The sequence below is a fragment of the Gouania willdenowi genome, chromosome 21 (assembly GCF_900634775.1).
Source record: "Gouania willdenowi chromosome 21, fGouWil2.1, whole genome shotgun sequence".
Taxonomy (NCBI): domain Eukaryota; kingdom Metazoa; phylum Chordata; class Actinopteri; order Blenniiformes; family Gobiesocidae; genus Gouania; species Gouania willdenowi.
Window position 1 is genome coordinate 27,349,396 of NC_041064.1, and position 19,785 is coordinate 27,369,180.

General features: G+C 40.4%; 1 protein-coding gene across 1 annotated transcript in view; it reads left to right on the top strand.

The window, feature by feature from the left end:
* Positions 1-17,251, top strand: part of LOC114455222 (intersectin-2-like) — a 78,135-nt gene extending 60,884 nt beyond the window's left edge. Inside the window, exon 6 of the mRNA XM_028436302.1 lies at positions 10,639-17,251. Within this exon, the coding sequence (XP_028292103.1) occupies positions 10,639-11,467 (829 nt within the window). The 3' untranslated portion in view covers positions 11,468-17,251. The remainder of the gene's footprint in view (positions 1-10,638) is intronic.
* Positions 17,252-19,785: the final 2,534 nt, after the last annotated feature.

Below are 19,785 nucleotides of genomic sequence, written 5' to 3' on the forward strand. Positions count from 1 at the left end.
CCCACTCTCGGGTCCCTGGGCCCTGCTTCCTGATTGGAAGGCGTGTCGATGGGATTGAGGAGGTCTTCGAAGTATTCCCCCCACCGATTCACAACGTCTCGAGTCGAAGTCAGCAGCGCACCATCCGCGCCATACATAGTGTTGACGGTGCACTGCTTCCCCCTCCTGAGACGCCGGATAGTGGTCCAGAATCTCTTCGAAGCCGTCCGGAAGTCGTTCTCCATGGCCTCACCAAACTCCTCCCATGTCCGGGCTTTTGCCTCGGCGACCGCCGTGGCTGCACTTCACTTGGCCCGTCGGTACCTGTCTGCTGCCTCCGGAGTCCCACAGGCCAAAAAGGCCCGGTAGGACTCCTTCTTCAGCTTGACGGCATCCCTCACCCCCGGTGTCCACCAACGGGTTCGGGTATTGCCGCCACGACAGGCACCGACTACCTTGCGACCACAGCACCGATCAGCCGCCTCAGCAACAGAGGCACGGAACATGGCCCACTCGGACTCAATGCCCCCCGCCTCCTCCGAGACATGGTTGAAGTTTTCCCGGAGGTGGGAGTTGAAGCTCCTTCTGACGGGAGACTCTGCCAGGCGTTCCCAGCAGACCCTCACTATACGTTTGGGTCTGCCAGGTCTAACCGGCATCCTCCCCCGCCATCGGAGCCAACTCACCACCAGGTGGTGATCAGTTGACAGCTCCGCCCCTCTCTTTACCCGAGTGTCCAAGACATGCGGCCGCAAGTCCGATGACACGACTACGAAGTCGATCATCGAACTGCGGCCTAGGGTGTCCTGGTGCCAAGTGCACATATGGACACCCTTATGCTTGAACATGGTGTTTGTTATGGACAATCTGTGACGAGCACAGAAGTCCAACAACAAAACACCGCTCGGGTTCCGATCAAGGGGGCCGTTCCTCCCAATCACGCCCCTCCAGGTCTCACTGTCGCTGCCAACGTGAGCGTTGAAGTCCCCCAGCAGAATGAGGGAATCCCCAGAAGGAGCACTCTCCAGTACTCCCTCTAAGGAATCCAAGAAGGGTGGATACTCCGAGCTGCTGTTTGGCCCATAGGCACAAACAACAGTCAAGATCCGTCCCCCCACCCGAAGGCGGAGGGAGGCTACCCTCTCGTCTACCGGGGTAAACTCCAACGTACAGGCACTAAGTCGGGGGGCAAGAAGTATAGCCACCCCGGCCCGGCGCCTCTCACCATTGGCGACTCCAGAGTAGAAGAGAGTCCAACCCCTGTCGAGAAGGCTGGTTCCAGAGCCCTTGTTATGTGTCGAGGTGAGACCGACTATATCTAGTCCGAACTTCTCCACCTCGCACACAAGCTCAGGCTCCTTCCCCGCCAGAGAGGTGACATTCCACGCCTCTAACGCTAGCTTCTGTAGCCGGGGATCAGATCGCCAAGGCCCCCGCCCTGGACGACTGCCCGATCCACACTGCACCGGCCTCATATGATCCCTCCTGCGGGTGGTGGGCCTACAGGAGGGCGGGCCCACGTCGTCCTTTCGGGCTCTGCCCGGCCGGGGCCCGTGGGCAAAGCCCCGGCCACCAGGCGCTCGCACTCGAGCCCCAACCCCGGGCCTGGCTCCAAGGTGGGGCCCCGGTAGCGCCAATCCGGGCGACGTGAACTGCCTTTGTTTTTTATTATACATATATGGCTATTGAACCGCTCTTAGTCGGACCCGTCACCTGGGACCTGTTTGCCTTGGATTCATTTCTTTATTGATTTTTTTGATGTATTATATAGCAACAAATTGTAAAAGTCTGAAGTAATACTCTCCCTCAAAGCATTCTTTACAAACAATTTTTCCAGTTGTGTATAGGGAACCTTGTTAAAACCACCTTAATTGCTATTGACAAAACTTCTTACCTGTAAATACTTGAAGTAGTGATTTTTGTCCAAATTGAACCTTTGTTGTCGTTCCCCAAATGACATAAAGACATCAGACTGTAAAGGGTAAAGGTTACAATTTGTTTTCAGTCCCTTTGATGTCCATATTTTAAATGTAATATCTGTCATCCCAGGTATAAAAAACTGACTACCCTAGGGAAAGGCAGATTTTTAGTTTAGCATTGTTCCAAATAAAACTGGTTGCCTTTTTTTATCCATTTAAACTAATTAGAAGGTGGAGGCAAAGTTATATTTTGGAATAAATACAACAACTTTGGTAGTACGGTCATTTTGAGAACATTCAACTCTTCCCATCACCGATTTGTTTTACTACTTTAAAATTAAAATGTGTTATTTGTAAAGCAGGATTTGCTCATTATGTCATGTTTAACAGTAAAATAGAGAATTTAGTATGGTTCACTTTATAACCTGAGAGATTCAAATAGATAAACTATTTCCAACATTGCCGGGATTGAAGAGTTGAGTCCTGACAAAAACAAGATCACATCATCAGCAAATAAAGAAATATTGTGTTCAGTGTGTCCATTTTATGAAATTGTTTCCCTTCCCAAATTTCTCAAGGACCTTAAAAATATAGGGCCATTCAACATCTTTTCAGCATCTAGCGATAGGAGAGCCATATCCTTTTCCTTCTTTTTATAAGGACATTTAATACTTGTATTACATTATGTAACCCTTGTCTCCCACTTACAGAGCCATTCTGATCTTTTTTTATTATGTCAAGAAGTATTTTTTTTAATCCGCTTTGCTAATCATTTTTAACAATCTTAAGGTTTGCGGAATCAATCTGGCAACCAAGATGGCCACTTCTACAAACCATTGAAGACAGTGCTTCTAAGTCACCATCAGAGAAAGACAATTTATTACTAAACGCCAACAAGGAAATTACCAATCTATTGGAAGGGATCCGTCACCTTTTTAACGAGCTAAAAAAAAAGATAAGCTACTCACCAAGTACACGGACAGTCAATAGCGCTGTCGTCTTTCTTCGATAGTGCTCTATTTGACAACAATACAGTTCACTGGGAAAATCCAGGTTCACGATTGTTCTGTTCATTGCTGCCCCAACTGTCATGGGCTGAAATTGTCATGCGCGGACGAGAGAAAAACACGGAAAATGCGGAGAACTCCTCTGCTTACTCTCAGCCCTCACATACGAAAATGGAGACGACCTAAGCCCAATTCAGCCGACTGAAACAACTGCCATGAAATCGCTTTGGACTGAATTCTCATCGATCCAAATCCTCAGAATCCCATTGAAAACTTCTCAGAGCAGCAGTACAGAGGTGCTCTGGCTCCTCATACAACCCTCCAGCCTCCTCCGCCATTGACAAACTCTGCTCTTTTCCTGCTGCTTTTGCTGCTGCAGAGCCACTTCCATGCCAACCTACCCTGATGACGGAGGCTCTGGCCGTGATCCATTAACCATCAGATGCTCCCGGTCAATGTAACAGGTCCACACACACTCCTAGTCCTCTTTTTCCTCCAACTTCACTCATTTTTGGTGATTCAATAACATGGAACATTTTTTATGCCATCATATACAAAAAAGGACTGTTCAACAACTCAAGAATGTTTGACCAGAGAGACATGTAAACCCATGTAAATTTGCGATGGTAAAACAGGGGACGGGACCCGGATAAGCAAACTGCTTCTCTCGTCTCCTTTTTCGGCATGTACAAAAAATGTAAAAAAAAAAAAAAAAGTGAATGTAACCATGTCGGAAATAAACTGAATAAATAAAATAAATAAATAAAATAAATGGTATTCCAGGTGCTACAGTTCACACTATCTAAGATAAACTTAACCAAATGCTAGCCACGCTGGACCTTGTTGTAATATATGGTTTTGATATTGATCACCTGACAATATATCGTCATAATCCTATACTTTCTGATCACTTTTTTCATCCTTTTAATTCAGAATATCAGCTTGCTTAAACTCTGAGAGAAGAGTACATTATAGTAGCTCACTGTCTGAAAAAGCTGTAGCTAGATTTAAAGATTTGCGCAGCTATCAACGTCTTACAAAAGGGAAAATAGACGATCTTGTTAACAGGGCAATGATGTCACTGCACACATCTCTGGATGCTGTTGCTCCACTTAAAAAGAAGACGCTATGTGAAGTGCGTCTTTTAAAACAGGCATCACGAAAACTGGAAAGGAGGTGGCTTTCATCAAACCTGCTTGAAGTTCATATAGCCTGGAGAAAGAGTTTGTTAGCTTATTAAAAAGCTCTTTGCAAAGCTAGAACTTCTTATTACTCAATTGTATTAGAAGAAAACAAGGATAATCTTTGGTTTCTATTCAGCACTGTCGTCAGGCTCACCGAAAGTCACAGCTCTATTCCTCTTAACCTCAGAAGTGATGACTATCAATTATTTACTGATAAAATTTTAACAAAACTAATAATAATTCCTGAAACATTGCAGAAATAACTGCAACATGCAGTTTTTATTTACACAGTTTCACTCCTATTGGTGTATCTTATAGCTGACCTCAGTAGTTAGTGCTTCTAAACCAACAACCTGTCTTTTGGATCCAATCCCAACTCCACTGTTTAAACATGTTTTTCCACTGATTAGCACTAATATGATGAACTGGATCAACACATCTCTAGTAACAGGTTATGTACCACAGGCTTTTAAGACAGCTGTAATCAAACCTCTCCTTAAAAAGCCTACCCGTGATCCAAGTGATTTGTCCAACTATAGGCCAATATCCATCTAACCTTACTTTTATTCCCAAAATTCTTGAAAATATAATTGCAGGTCAAGTATGTGATCATCTACATTGAAATAATTTATATGAGAGCTTTCAGTTTGGCTTTAGAGTGCATCATAGTACAGAGAATGCCTTAGTAAAAGTAACCAATGATCTCCTTTTAGCCTCAGACAAAGGGTTAGTCTCAGTTCTGGTCATCTTAGCTCTCAGTGCAGCCTTCGATACAGTGGATCATAATTTATCGCTGCTAAGACTGGAATGTGTTTTTGGGATTAAAGAAACGGCACTAGGTTGGTTTAAATCCTATTTATCAGACAGAACCCACTTTGTTCATGTTAATAATCTCTCCTCAGTGCATGCCAGAGTTATTCATGGAGTTCCACATGGTTCAGTTTTAGGACCAATATTATATACATTATATATGCGTCTGCTAGGTAACGTTATCAGAGAACAATTACACTTCCTTTGAAAGCCTGGTTCTAAATTTATCTCATACCGAATCAAAAACCTGTCAGCCAGTCTTATTTGCTATAATTTACCGTCCTCCAGGCCATTATTCTGAATTTCTATCAGAATTCTCTGAGTTTATATCAAACTTAGTCCTCAGTTCTGATAAAATACTGATAGTAGGAGATTTTAATATCCATGTTGACAAAGATAGTGATAGCCTGAGCTCAGCCTTTATGTCCCTAATAGACTCAGTTGGCTTTTTTCAAACTATTAATGAAGCTACTCAACATTTAAATCATACTCTTGATCTTGTCTTAGCATATGGCCTTGATATTAATGAACTAAAAGTCTACCCTGAAAATCCTCTGCTATCAGATCACTTTTTAATATCCTTTAACATTATCCTAGAGGATCTCGCAATAAAATGGTTACGAGTAGAAATCTGTCCAATAGTGCTGTGGCTAAATTTAAAGAGGCCATTCCAGCTGCCTTAAACTAAGTGCACCATCCATTAAATAACTATGATGTTAATTATAGCCCCTCTCAACTGGATCTGCTTGTCGATAGCTCTGCTAGTCTACTAAATAACTATGATATTAATTATAGCCCCTCTCAACTGGATCTGCTTGTCGATAGCTCTGCTAGTCTACTAAAATCTACCTTGGACTCAATTGCCCCATTGAGGGAAAAAACTATTAAACTTCAGAGGAAAGCTCCGTGGTTTAGCTCTGAAACTCGCACACTCAAACAAACAACCCATAAATTAGAGAGAATGTGGCGCTCCAATAAAACAGAGGAGTCACGAATACTCTGGCAAGAAAGCCATAGCAAATACATGACAGCGTTACGACATACTCGATCTACATACTACTCCTCACTAATTGAAGAAAATAAAAATAATCCGAGGTACCTTTTCAGCACTGTAGCCAGGCTAACACAAAGTCAGAGCTCTATTGAGCCCATGATTCCTCTAGCCCTCAGCTGTGAGGACTTTATGACATTTTTTAACGATAAAATTCATAAGATTTGAGATAAAATTAGCCACTCCTTGCCTTCACCTGGGCCTGCTGTACCATTAAATGTAAATAGGCCTAACCTAAACTGTTTCACACATATAGGACTTCAGGAACTTAACTCTATTATTTCATCCTCCAAACCATCGACCTGCCTTTCAGATCCGATCCCAACTAAGCTGTTTAAAGAAGTTGTTCCCCTGGTCTGCCCATCTTTGTTGGAGACAATAAATATATCCCTATCAATAGGCTACGTGCCACAGTCCTTTAAAGTAGCTGTAATCAAACCCCTTCTCAAAAAACCTATTCTTGATTCCAGCACTTTAGCAAACTACAGGCCTATATCTAATCTTCCTTTTATTTCAAAGATTCTTGAGAAAGTTGTGGCGGCTCAGCTCTGTGACTTTCTTCAAAACAACAGCCTGTTCGAGGACTTCCAGTCAGGTTTTAGAGCTCAACACAGCACAGAGACTGCTTTAGTTAAAGTAACTAATGATCTACTCTGGGCTTCAGATGAAGGACGACTCTCAGTGCTGGTTTTGTTAGATCTTAGTGCAGCGTTTGACACTATAGATCACTATATTCTACTAGAGAGATTAGTGGAATTACTTGGAATCACAGGGACTGCCCTAAACTGGTTTAAGTCCTACCTATCTGATAGGTACCAGTTTGTACACGTGAATAATAAGTCTTCTGTGTACACTAAAGTAAGCTACGGGGTTCCTCAGGGCTCTGTGCTAGGTCCAATCCTCTTCTGCATCTATATGTTCCCCCTTGGTAATGTTATGAGAAAATACTCTGTTAACTTTCACTGCTATGCTGATGATACCCAACTGTATGTATCAATGAAGCCAGGTGAGACAAATCAGCTATCTACACTTGAGGCCTGTCTAAAGGACATTAGGGCCTGGATGGACCAAAATTTTCTTCTTCTTAACTCAGACAAGACTGAGGTCATTGTACTGGGCCCACGACACCTTAGAGAAACCTATGCTAGCCTAACTGCCCTAGATGGCATTACTCTGGCACAAAGCACAACTGTTAGAAACCTTGGGGTTCAATTTGATCAGGATTTATCCTTCAACTCTCACATAAAACAAACTTCAAAAACTGCCTTTCATCTCCGTAACATTGCTAAAATCAGACCTATCCAGTCTCAGAGCGACGCCGAAAAGCTGCCCGAGCAAGTCGCTTAAGACACTTCAGCTGGTTCAAAATGCTGCAGCACGTGTACTGACTAAAACTAGGAGAAGAGATCACATTACTCCTGTATTAGCCTCTCTGCATTGGCTTCCCATAAAATCTAGAATAGATTTCAAGATTCTTCTTCTCACTTATAAAGCCCTAAATGGACAGGCACCAGTCTATCTCAAGGAGCTTGTAGTGCCATACAATCCCCCCAGAACACTACGCTCTCAAAATGCTGGCCTACTCGTTGTTCAATTTGTCTCTAGAAGTAGTATAGGAGGAAGAGCTTTCAGTTATCAGGCCCCACTTCTCTGGAACCATCTACCAACCACGGTTCGGGGGGCAGACACCCTATCTATCTTTAATGTTAGGCTAAAAACATTCCTCTTTGGTAAAGCTTTTAGTTAGGAACCAGCTCATAGCTCATAGTTAAGATGCAACAGGCATAGACTGCCAGGGGGGTCTGGCATGCTCGGTTGGAGAGAGGTTGGAGAGGGCGTTAAGAGAGAGGTCATTTAGGTTAGAGAGGGACCGGAGAGGGTCCCATTCCTCTCTCTAACACTCCCTCTATGTCTGCTTCTTCCCTTGTGTGTTTGCTCCTGTACTCCTTCTGGCTTGTGTCTTGCAGGTCCGTGGGATCCTGAGTGTGGAGTTACAGAGTCTCAACAACTCTGTCTCCACCCTTTCCTCTGCACACACCCAACACAGCATAACGTGGATGGCTGTTCATCATAGGAATGGGATCCACACAAGGTTCCTGCTGCTTAACAGAAGGTTTTCCTTGCCGCCATGATGAATTCATGTTGGGTGTGGGATACATATATACGTATATATGCATATGTGTGTATCCATAAAATGAAGAGTCCGTCCTTAAGACTGCTCTACTGTAACGTGTCTTGAGATACCATTGGTTATGATTTTGCGCTATACAAATAAAAGATTGATTGATTGAGATTGAATATATATTTCCATTGCTATTTGGATGACACAGCTTTATTGGTTAATGAAATCAGATGAAACTATTCAGTTATTAAAACTCCAGGCTTGTCTTAAAGACAAACTATCAGAGCAAATAGTGTCTCTGGATGGCGTTACTCTGTCACCCAGCACCACAGTAAAAGACGTAGGCGTTATCTTTGACACCGACTTGTCCCTTAACTCTCATATTAAGCAAATCTCAAAGACAGCCTTCTTCCACCTCCGGAATATCTCTAAAATCAGGAATATCTTGGCCCAGAGTGATGCTGAAAAACAAATCCATACATTTATTACATCTAGACTGGATTATTGTAACTCTTTACTGTCAAGATGTCCCAATAAATTAAAAATCTCCAGTTAATCCAGAATGCTGCAGCGAGAGTTCTAACAGGTACAAGCAGGAGAGAGCATATTTTTCCAGTATTGGCTTCCCTTCATTTGCTTCCTGTAAAATCAGAAATATAGTTTAAAATCCTCCTGTTAGCATGCAAAGCTCTACATGATCAAGCTCCTGTATATCTTAAAGACCTATTAGTGCCCTATCGTCCGGGCAGATCACTCCGCTCTCAGTTTGTTGGCCTAATGTAAGTTCCAAATGTATCTAGAAGTAGAACAGGAGGCAGAGCATTCAGCTATCAGGCTCCTCACCTTTGGAACCAGCTCCCAGTCTTATTATGGGAGGCTGCTACGTTCTCCGCCTTTAAGGCTAAACTCAAAACCTACTTATTCGCAAAAGTGTATATAGTATAATAACGTTAACTTAACCACGAGGAACAAACCCCTAAACCCAAAAATATGAACTAAAAGCTCAGATCATATAGCAAAAGACCAACATTACATTCAAACATAATCCACCATCTATACACATAGTCCTCTAATGGCTGCTGTCCAGACAGACATAGTTGTGCCATGTTGTATACCCACCACACTGCTTACACACCATGCAACACCATACTCATTCCACTCACAGATAGTCTAGCACCAGGTGTTTCTATGTAGGCAAACCTTTTAAAACTGGATGATGTTTTTTCTGCAGTCTGTGCCTTCTCCTCACCCTGCACACTCTCTTTTCTGTTTCAAGTGTCTTAACGCTAGAGCTGGGAGTTCCTGATCTGTGGCTCAAGTATCCTGGGACACTCTGATGTTCTGTCTCTCTATCCTGTTCTAATCTCCTCTTTCTGTTCACTAATCCCAACCAATGGAAGCAGATGGGTGCCACCTCTGAGCCTAGTTCTGCTGGAGATTTCTTCCCGTTTAAAGGAAGTTTTTTCTCCCCATGATAGCTGTTCATGTGGATTTGTTGTTTTTTTTTCTTTTTTCTTAACAATTTTATATTTTGGTAGCGCTTTGAGATGACTATTGTTGTAATTTGCGCTATATAAATAAAACTGAATTGAAGTTAATTGAGAAGACTGATAGGTCTCATATTCTCGCACTTGTTAGCAGGTTTACCCGGTTTCTTTAAACATGTCTGAAAGTGGCATTAATAGTTTCTCCTTGATTTTTTTTATAAACATCTATTGGAATTTAGTCCGTCATTTTTCATAATATAAGCTTTTATAATGTAAGATCTGTCATGTAAGGCCTGCCAGGTGTCTTAAGATGGAAGGCAGTTAGCGTGCACATATTTTATTTAATTTTTTTCCTTCTGCTTATTCATTGCTGGGTCACGGGGACAGCATCCTTAGCAGGGAGGTTCTCACTTCCCTCTTCCCAGCAACTTCATCCAGCTCTTCCGGGGGGTATCCCGAGGTGTTCCCAGGCCAGCCGTGAGACATACTGCAAGCCTTAATGCTCAATTCTGATTTTTTTCTCAGATCCGATTTTTTGTTTGTCCATTCACATTACCATTTAAAATACGACCTGTATCAGATTCCAGTGTGAATGGTTTGCGGCTCTGAACTGACCCGCATGCGCATTGTTGCGTTTGTCCCAGTTTTTGTGCAGTGGAGCCGGAGAATGAATGAGCAGGTGCAGAGGAGGACGAGGAAGTCAAATAAGGTTTTCAAAGGTATCAAATATAAGGATAATCCATGTTCTTGAGCAGGAAAAGGATTGTATCAACAGTGGATGCATAAAGCCTGTCCCAAGCCTGTCCCTCTCTGGTCCACGCCTTGACCGTTCACACTGCAGTTGTGTGGCAAAAGATCGGATACGTATCTGATTTAGGACTACATGTAAAAAGCCATAGTCTCTCCAGCGTGTCCTGGGTCTTCCTCGGGGTTTCCTTCTGCAGGGACGTGCCCTAAACGCCTCACTAGCTTTATTAAGAAATGATAATATTGAAGTGGTGTATTTTAGTAAATTTTACTGTGTGAGTTCTTAAGGATCGATTGATTCAGTCTTTATATTTTCCTGTTTCTCTTTCCAGAATTTTCTTGGATGTTTCTCAAAATGACAACACTGCACTAAGACGTATGAACCTGCGCTCCTTTCTCATGGCGCCGCTACAGCGAGTGACCAAATACCCACTGCTGTTAAGCCGCATCATCAAGTTGACTCCAGAATGTCACCCGGACTATGCTCGTCTTCGTGAGGCAAAGAGTCGAGTGGAATCGCATCTCGAGCACATTAACATGAAGACCAAGCAGGACGGCAACGGAGTTACCTGGTGTCTGCGCTCGTTTCGTCGCGACAGCCGTAAGAACCGGGAGGTCATCAACATTGAGATGCGAGAGGTGTCAATAAAGATGGTGGGCTGGTCGAGGGAAAACACACGATTTGTCATGGAGGGGCCGCTACAGTTGTCCCAGCCTACAGACGGTCAGTGGGCAAAGAAGGGCAGCAAGGCTCTTAAGTTTCAAAATGTTCAGAGTCTACTGATGGTAAGGACACAGCGGTGTGGTGAAGCATCGGGACAGGGCTCTGACCCCGGAGCACTTAGTGATCTGGGCGAAGTGGAAAGTATTAGAGATGGAGTGCTTGTGCTCATTAAGGACAAAAGCAGTGGTAAGTTCACAGTGTTGCGTGAGCCCATACATCTGGGAAACTGTGTGGTGTCTACAGATCCAGATTCTGATGAGACATTTGAGATCCTCGACATCCGAAAGGAGTCGTTTGTTTTTCGAGCACCTGATAAATCTTGCACACAGCAGTGGTTTCATCAGATTAAGAGGTATGCACGAGACTTGGGCGCCTGGAGGAAAAGACGCAATGCGCTGCCCAACATCATGATTAACACAAACCAGCCTCGTTCTTGAAACCAAGCCATAGCCAATTTCATTTTTTTTTTTTGTAAAAACCAACAGTTTAAAGCAGAAGTTCTCAACTCATGGATCGGGACCCAAAAAAGTCAGAGGCATTTGCAGAAAAAAAAAAAAAATTGCTTTTATTTCTTTGAAACTATGCTGTCGATTTACGCCTGTAAAAAGAAGTATACATATTTTTCAAATCATATCTGTAATTACCTTATAAATGATCATTAAAAAGTTAGGTGTTTTTGTTATACTTTTTATAGATATAGATTTTATAGTTGTACTTTTTTTATTCAGTCTATTTTCCAGTTGGTTTTTTTTACAGGCCACTAACAAACTGCGCCAGGGGAAAACCAGGAACATGTCCGCATTAGAGAAACAGAGAAGCACAAAAACTTTCATTTTTTGAGAAAATTATGATTATTCTTTTTTGTTAAATATGCTAGTTAAAGTTATAAAAAAGCACTATTACAACAGTAAACTTTGTCTTCGAAAATGGCTTGTTTTTTGTTTGGGGGAGTGGAATTCCAACTTCGGCCAATAAACTGCAGTTGAAGTAAAACACATGGATACTTAAGTTATTGTTATGAGTCCCACAAACACTGCTTTATAAAGTATGCGTGCAACAACAGCTGAGTAAATCATTAACAGCGAGCTGTTTTAAACACTTACGGGAGCTGCTATGTTACCTTCTTGTCCTCCTCCTATCTTCTGACCACATATAGTCTGTTTTAGATGATAGTCCATTTATTTGTCATACCGCTGAGCTGCCCATCCGATAAAGGTAATACGAGGCGGAATATACGACTGCCAAAACTGAAACTGATTGTGAATGCTCACACTGCGCTACAATTCACACACGCACACATATATATATATATATATATATATGAACGTAAAGATATTCACTGGGGATAAATTGCATTAAAACAGTTAAAACAGCTGCTGAGGAGTTGGGTTAATATAATGCAAATGTACAGCTGGCTGCTGCAGGGATTACGAAAACTTCAGAAAATTTTAGCAGTGTTTTCTCCCTTCTATACTTTAAAGAGTGACAACATTCAAACGGCCATAACTTCTTCAAATATAATTTAAATAACTCAAAATGCTCCCTGGCCGACATGTTCCTGGTTTTTTCATGGTCCATCATAAATGTGTTTTTTATGGTATTACCTTTATTCATAATTGAAAACCTTCAGGACAAATATGTCCATTAAGAAAAAGTAAATGTACGGCTGCACTTAACTTACTACAGACTAAGGTAGCTATTACTTACTCTGATGCTATACTTTTAGTCGGAGAATCTTTGGTCTCACTAGTGTCCCTTAAAGGAGCATAGGGTAGGATCAAGAAATAAGACTCTATAATGGCACAACAGCCATTGGGGTAACTGCCGTCATCAGCAAAGCCAGCACAGGAGCTCTTCACAGCAGCACAGCTAATGCTGTGATATCGTTATTTATTTACTGTCTACTGTTCATGTGATTGTTTACTGCAAGACCTCCACGCATACCCCGGGGAACCAAACAGTTGTTTGGTCCACAGCGCTTGTCTTCTTTCAGTCTCCAAACAGTCTTCTTCTTCATCTTCTTTATTTTAGTGGACGCCTCTCCAAGAAGTCGAGAACGCAAAATAGACGCATGTGACATGTTTGGCCCAAAATTGCAGTACAAAATGCATCACAGTCTATTCAAGGCAATAGGGAGATGTGTGTGTGCTCATTATTTTTAATTTAGAACGCGTGATTGGAATTTCATTGATATTTATTTGTTCTTGGCTGTCTTCAAACATATACAATACAATACAAAGAATAAACATTGATTTAAACAACCAAAAATGGATTGGGCTGAAGTTTCATCACCCATATATAGCATATATCATTAAGCATTAAGAGACTTAAAATGAATGTTTAATTTTTCACAAATCCTGCTCTATGCTCCTTTAAATGAGACTAGGATACTGCATGCCACATTTTGTGCCTTTCTTTCCACTGTCTTTCATGATCGATCTGAGACGAAACAGAATATACACATTCATATCACAATTATGCAACACATAATAAAAGTGTGGCTAGAGAGTGGCTAGAGATCCAACAACTTGCTCTAATTTCTAATTTAGCACATTTTGTTAAAGAGGGTTTGTTTCAAGGTGAGGCAGTCAGCTTGCAGCCTCACTGTGTGTCTCATTTTCATGTATGAATGGAACATGTGAAATTTCAGCAATTTTTTAATGAAATTACTTGGGAAATAAGATTAGTCGCTAGATGTCATTTATTTTATTTTATTATTAGTTTTTTCTCTCCATAGTCAGGGGACTTGTGTTGTCATATCTTGAGATTCTGCACTATCTTGTGTTCAAATTGGCTATGAAATTAAAAAAAACATTGAAAAAAAAAAAAAAAAAAAAAAAATGTTAACATTTTACTTATTTGGGTGGGAGTTGTTAATCAGGGTTGATGACGGGTCCCGATGCCAGAGCCTGTCAGGTCTGTTCTATTAAGAGTTTATGTTTTTGTGGTCACTGCTCTTTTTGGTGTCCTCTGTCAGTAGTTGAGCAACATTCACTGCCAGAGATGTGATAAATAGGCATTAGGACAGACTTTCAGTGTCAATGGGGTTAAAATGGACATAACATAACAGCAATAATATCTGTCAGTTTCAGAACTAGTAGCTACTGTATATGCATTTCCATAGATCTCTTATGAGCACTGTTGATATTACAGCTCTTTTCATCAGCTAAGCATTTTTGGTTAGAGATAAGGCAATGTGTGATATGCCTCTATTATATCAATGTAATCAAGGTCAACTCAAACAGTCTTCATTGTCTTAAAAGTAGAGTTTTTCAACCTCAAAGCCATTTTTTCCATAAAGTCAAAATCCACTTCTGTTTTTCTGTAGGGACACATGTATGGCGTCAATTTAGTGCCAAAAACCCAAGCGCATAAAACTGTCATCGCGCACAGTTAGATCACTTTCTGCGTGCGCGGGGTGCCTTTCTGCACACACGCCGTCTCGGTCTGTGAGCTCGCTGGGATCTCTCTGCGCGGTGATGTTTAGTTTTGGCACTTTGGGCCGGGCATTGCATAGACATCACCTCCTGTCTGATTGGTCACTTGAAAAACAGTCAGAGCCAATCAGAGGTACAGTCGGGTGGGTCATCACAGTGTCAAGTCTGTGGCTGTTTCCTGGGACAAAAAAAGCCAGACTATTCATTTGTAACAAAGAAAAAAATCTTTAATTTATCTTCTGACCCAATGACGTTCAGGTATAGAAGAGTCTACTGGTGTCTCCACTGTATAATCAATCTCAATCAATCAATCAATCAATCTTTTATTTGTATAGCGCCAAATCATAACCAATGGTATCTCAAGACACTTTACAGTAGAGCAGTCTTAAGGACGGACTCTTCATTTTATGGATACACACATATGCATATATACGTATATACACATACATATGTATCCCACACCCAACATGAATTCATCATAATGAGCACTAGCAGAGGGTCTAACCTGAACAGGGCACCTGTCCATAGCAGCAAAGAATAAATAAGTTTCTTCAATGGTTTAAGTTCAGAAAAACAAGGAGTAACAACATATTATCCCATTAATGTTTTTTTGTGTATTTTTGGTGCTGTAATCTATAAACATTTTTAACATGAAAATTGATTTTAGATTTTTGTATCAAAATAATTGGAAAAAGTTCCTTAGTTTAACATGAAATCAGTTATTCCAATTATTCAATCTTAAACCATCTTTGTTAAACAGAAACAGCTGTCATTAAAGCTGAAGTATATGTTTATTTTTTGGCGTCATTTGTTCAAAAATCCGTAGTAACCTTTCAGGATATTGTAATTCAAAGTGTTCTGAGATGACAGTGGACCTCTGTACCTTTTCTTGGCTCTGTATTCAAGCTTAAGAAAACAAGGAGTGTGATGCTCTTTTACAGGCTATCAGATCTTTTAACAAAGTGCACAATGAGCTGTTTTGGGCGTTACTATGAATTGGCTGCTCAACAAAAGTCGATGCGCTTTCTTGTCTTATTGGTAGTGAAAGTGCAATGATGGGGTTATGCAGAGTAAGCCAAAAAAAGGAAGAAGAAGAAGAAGGGAGAAGCGACAGTCTAAAGTCTCAAATATACTCAGGCGGAACGGACTCCTCAGAGGTCCACGCGGATGTCCAACACTGCGCAAAGTCCGCGCCATGCACTTGTGCCAGGGGGAGAGTGATAAAAGAGAGAATACACTGCGTGTAAACCTTTGACAAGCATATCCAAGGTGGAGAGAGTCTTGAGGTGGAGTGGTGTGGGTCTCCGTTCTGCTCTGACCTGCTGCTGGGAGTTATACGAGCTTTTAGTCTATAAAACATCAGAAAACTCTTCAACAACACAAGAAACAGTTGCTAGATTTGTCAATAGTCACTTTAAAATTGCTAAGAGGAGTTGGACATTTGCCAGATTTAGTGAGAAAGTCAATGCAAATAGCTCCACAGTCGTGCGCGTTCACAAGTATGCCAGTGGATTTGAAACACAGAGGGGAGAGGGGAGCGTGCTTGTTTCCATTCCAGTCTCAAAATTCTACATACTACAGCTTTAAACAGAAGAGGGGGTTGAGAGACAACCTTTCTATGTCATGAATTTTTAACTCCTTAGATGCCTTAACATAAATCTAGCTGAGTCATCTGATGCAAGGGACATTGCAGTATAGTAATGAGTCACACAATGCATTAATAAAGGCTAAACTTCCAATGTTTCAGAATTGAAGTAGCCTCCACACTGAAGAAGAGGTTAAACGTCTTCAAGATGTCTCAACTGAGCCACTGGAATCAACATAACCTTGAAAAATGAGAACCTTTACAGACATGTTCATTCATTGTTTCTATTTTTTCTGCCATTTAATACATTTTCATCATTTTTGTACTGTTTGAAAAGCATTTACGATGAAAACACAATACTATTTTACTTTTTTTTTTAATATGCTCAGAATTTATGTGCCCAGAATTTCCCACCTGCTGTAATTTTTTTATTTATTTTTTGAGAAAAAACCTTTTAATTGTAAGCAGCAAACTTTCCAAATGTGAGACTTATTTCTTCATTTAACATTTCATGCAGATTGTTATATATTATTAGGCTTTGACTATGTAGCGGGGTTTGCATTTAACCTCTTTCAATGCACCAAAAGAAGTGAACTAATTTGCAAATCAACATAATGTTTGAAAAACTCTGCTTACTCACTTCAAAAAGACACTAAGACCATATTGTGCACCCACGTTGTGTTTTCTGTGACAATTTGCTATTGTGCTTTGGTTCGTTGTTGCTGTTGAGATAATTTATGCAGTAGCATTGATTACTGAACTAGTAACTCTAGGCATTATACCAAACTTCTTGGACAGTCCCCAACCGCTGGTCACCTCATGGTCTCTGTTTCAGTTATTTTTATTCATCATGGCTTAATTTCTTTTAATGCACTTTAGCATATCTGCCAGTAGAAATCTTGCAGTTGTGACAAGCAAGTTTTCCTAGTTTGGGAGGTGCTGAAGCAGAGTCAGTCATGAAACCAAAATCACTAATTAGGACCAATGCTGTTCTTTTCAAGTAGCACAAGAAGATAAAGCAAATCACTGTGGTTTAAAGCAAGTTTTCTCAACTGGTGTGTTGGGATCCAAAGGTGGGTTTTCAGTGTGCAACAAAGTTTTCTGTACTTTTATTTTAAAAGACTTTTTTTTAAATGCCATCCTGTCACATTTTCAACACTTGAATAAAGTAATTGCTTACTATTCCGTCTCGACTGATAACGTACACAATGGATTTTGAGCACATTTACTTATGAAAATAAGTATTTCAGGTTGACTTTATTGTAATTGTGTGGCTACTGATATTGATTTATTTATCATAACATCATTTAATGTTATTTATGATAGGTTGGTTATTTTTATGATTGGTTAAGGTTGAAAATTAAATGATAAACACAGTAATTTCTCTGATTGCACTTCTATTTTTTCCCCTGTCATTTCTGGATAAAAGATAATTCATGAAATAATGTTATTTCAACTGCGAGCTGCAAATTCAACAAATTTCACCACTGCTTCTGTACTATATTTTTTAAAGAAACATTTTTGTCGCTCAGTATCAAAGGGTAATTGTGGGTCCTAAACACAATCAATGGTAAACCACTGGTTTAGAGGCCTGCATGACTCTAAATCTATGTATTGTTTTAAATTGACCTTTCAAACTGTTGAACTGTCTAATTTGCATTGAACTATGTGATGCATTATTCCCCAGTGTAATATAGTGTAGTTTAAATTAAAAAAGTTTTGAACAAAGGCTTGAGTATGATGTCTTGTCGCAAAAACAGTGAAAGATGAAGTGATTAACATTCACCAACAAGAAGTGTGATGATAGTGTTTTAAAATCCATATAATGAAATTTGGAGTTTGTCCTTTTTGCAACTCTAAGAGCTTCCACTCTTTGAATAAAAAGTTGGGAGCGTTTCTGTTTCTGTTGGAATTTGTGACAATTTATTTTGTAGAGCATATATAAGGGTCAGGCATTAATATTGAAAAATAAATTTTCATTCCAGTCCATCCCAAAAGTTCTTGATGGAGTTGAGGTCAGGTCTCTGTGTGCCACTCCAAACTCACTGAATAATGTCTTTATTGTCCTGGCTATGTGTACTCGTGCACAGTCATGTTAGAAAAACAAAGGGCCTTCCTCAAACTGTTTCCACAAAGGTTGAAGCTGTGTAGACTGGACTGTATGCTTTTATCATTACAACAGTATATGGACACTCCAAACATTTTTTTATTTATGCTATGGTAACCAGGCTCTAAAGTTTTGATGTCAGATCAGAGTGAGATTTATGCTGTCTTGCTGTCTCCCTAAAATTTTATCAGCACAAAATGACTTTATAATATCATGCATTTAACTTGAAACCCCTTATTAGTATTAACAAATGTACTGTAAGTAAGTTTGGCTGTATGTTAAAAAAATTATAATAATCTTCCAAATATAAAATAAACATAACTTTAAACTAGAATAAACAAATCTGAGTGACAAACAGAACTAAATATGCATGTGTGCCTTTAACAGTTAGTTCAGCATCTGATAAGGGTTCTGGCAAAGAGCAGGATCAACTGGTTATGCACTTGGAGTGATAGTGGTAGCATTTAGCCTATATGCTGCTACTGCTTGATGGCCCTGAAGATGTGCTGACAAATTTCAGCATTTACCCTGTTATGGTAAGAAGTCCGGAAGAAATCCTTCATACAAGCAGATTAAGTTAACAGAGTATAGTGTATGTGATCCTGCAGAGCATCCTGCTTCATTACTGAGACTGCGATGTTTGCATCCAGTGAAACAGACCGGATTTTCAACAAACGAATGAAATTCTGTATTATATGTGCCTTTCCTGGTGTCCTTGCATGTTGCTGTGCTGCATGGGGACGCTCTAATCGCTCCGAAAAAGGATGGAAAATGTATGGCTTCCCAACCGAACCAGAGAGGAGAAAGAAATGGATAGCCAAAGTCAGCAGGAGCGATCTAAAGAAAATTAATTTCTCCGCTGACACTCATCACTGTACAATCAGATGTCCTAAAGTTATATTTAATTCAATAATTTAATTCACTACAACAAAATCAATCAAGTTTAAAAGTATTTTATTTTTTTTTTTTATTAATTTCATTATATTTATTAATTTCATTATATTTATTAATTTCATTTTTATTTTAAAAGTATTTTCTCTAATTTCACATTGTTGGATGAAATGGCATTAATAAAATTTAACCTTGTGGTTAAGGCTGTGTGTTGCTAACTTTTTTGAATCTGCAAAAAATGGTGTGGGAGTTATAGGCCAAAACGCGTTGACCTTGGTTACAGCGGCCCCTGCTGGCGGACATATGTGAGTTTTTGCGTCCAAGGTATGCGGGGGTCTGGACCCACCCTCCAAAGGGCATCGCAGAACCATTAAGCAAAAATATTGAACACATTTGCATGTAATCTGGCGCATTTTGGCCTGGAACTTTCACATTTTAAATCACATCTTCATAAAAATAAATTAATTGAAGCACCAAAAAATCTGAAGAGCCACCGAGCCGATCCAAAAGAGCCGGTTCTCTAAAAAGAGCCGGAATGCCAATCACTCTGTAATCTGATCTCTACTTATATTGAACCTCACTTTTCCTTATGCTTTGAACATGTATTGTTTGGCCATAGTGAATGTCCATCTATGAGAAAGGAACAATTCTATATACAGTAATTAACCTTATTATGCTTTTGGCTAAATAGCACATTCACTAGTGTCGATACACAAAACAGAAATCACTGCTTTC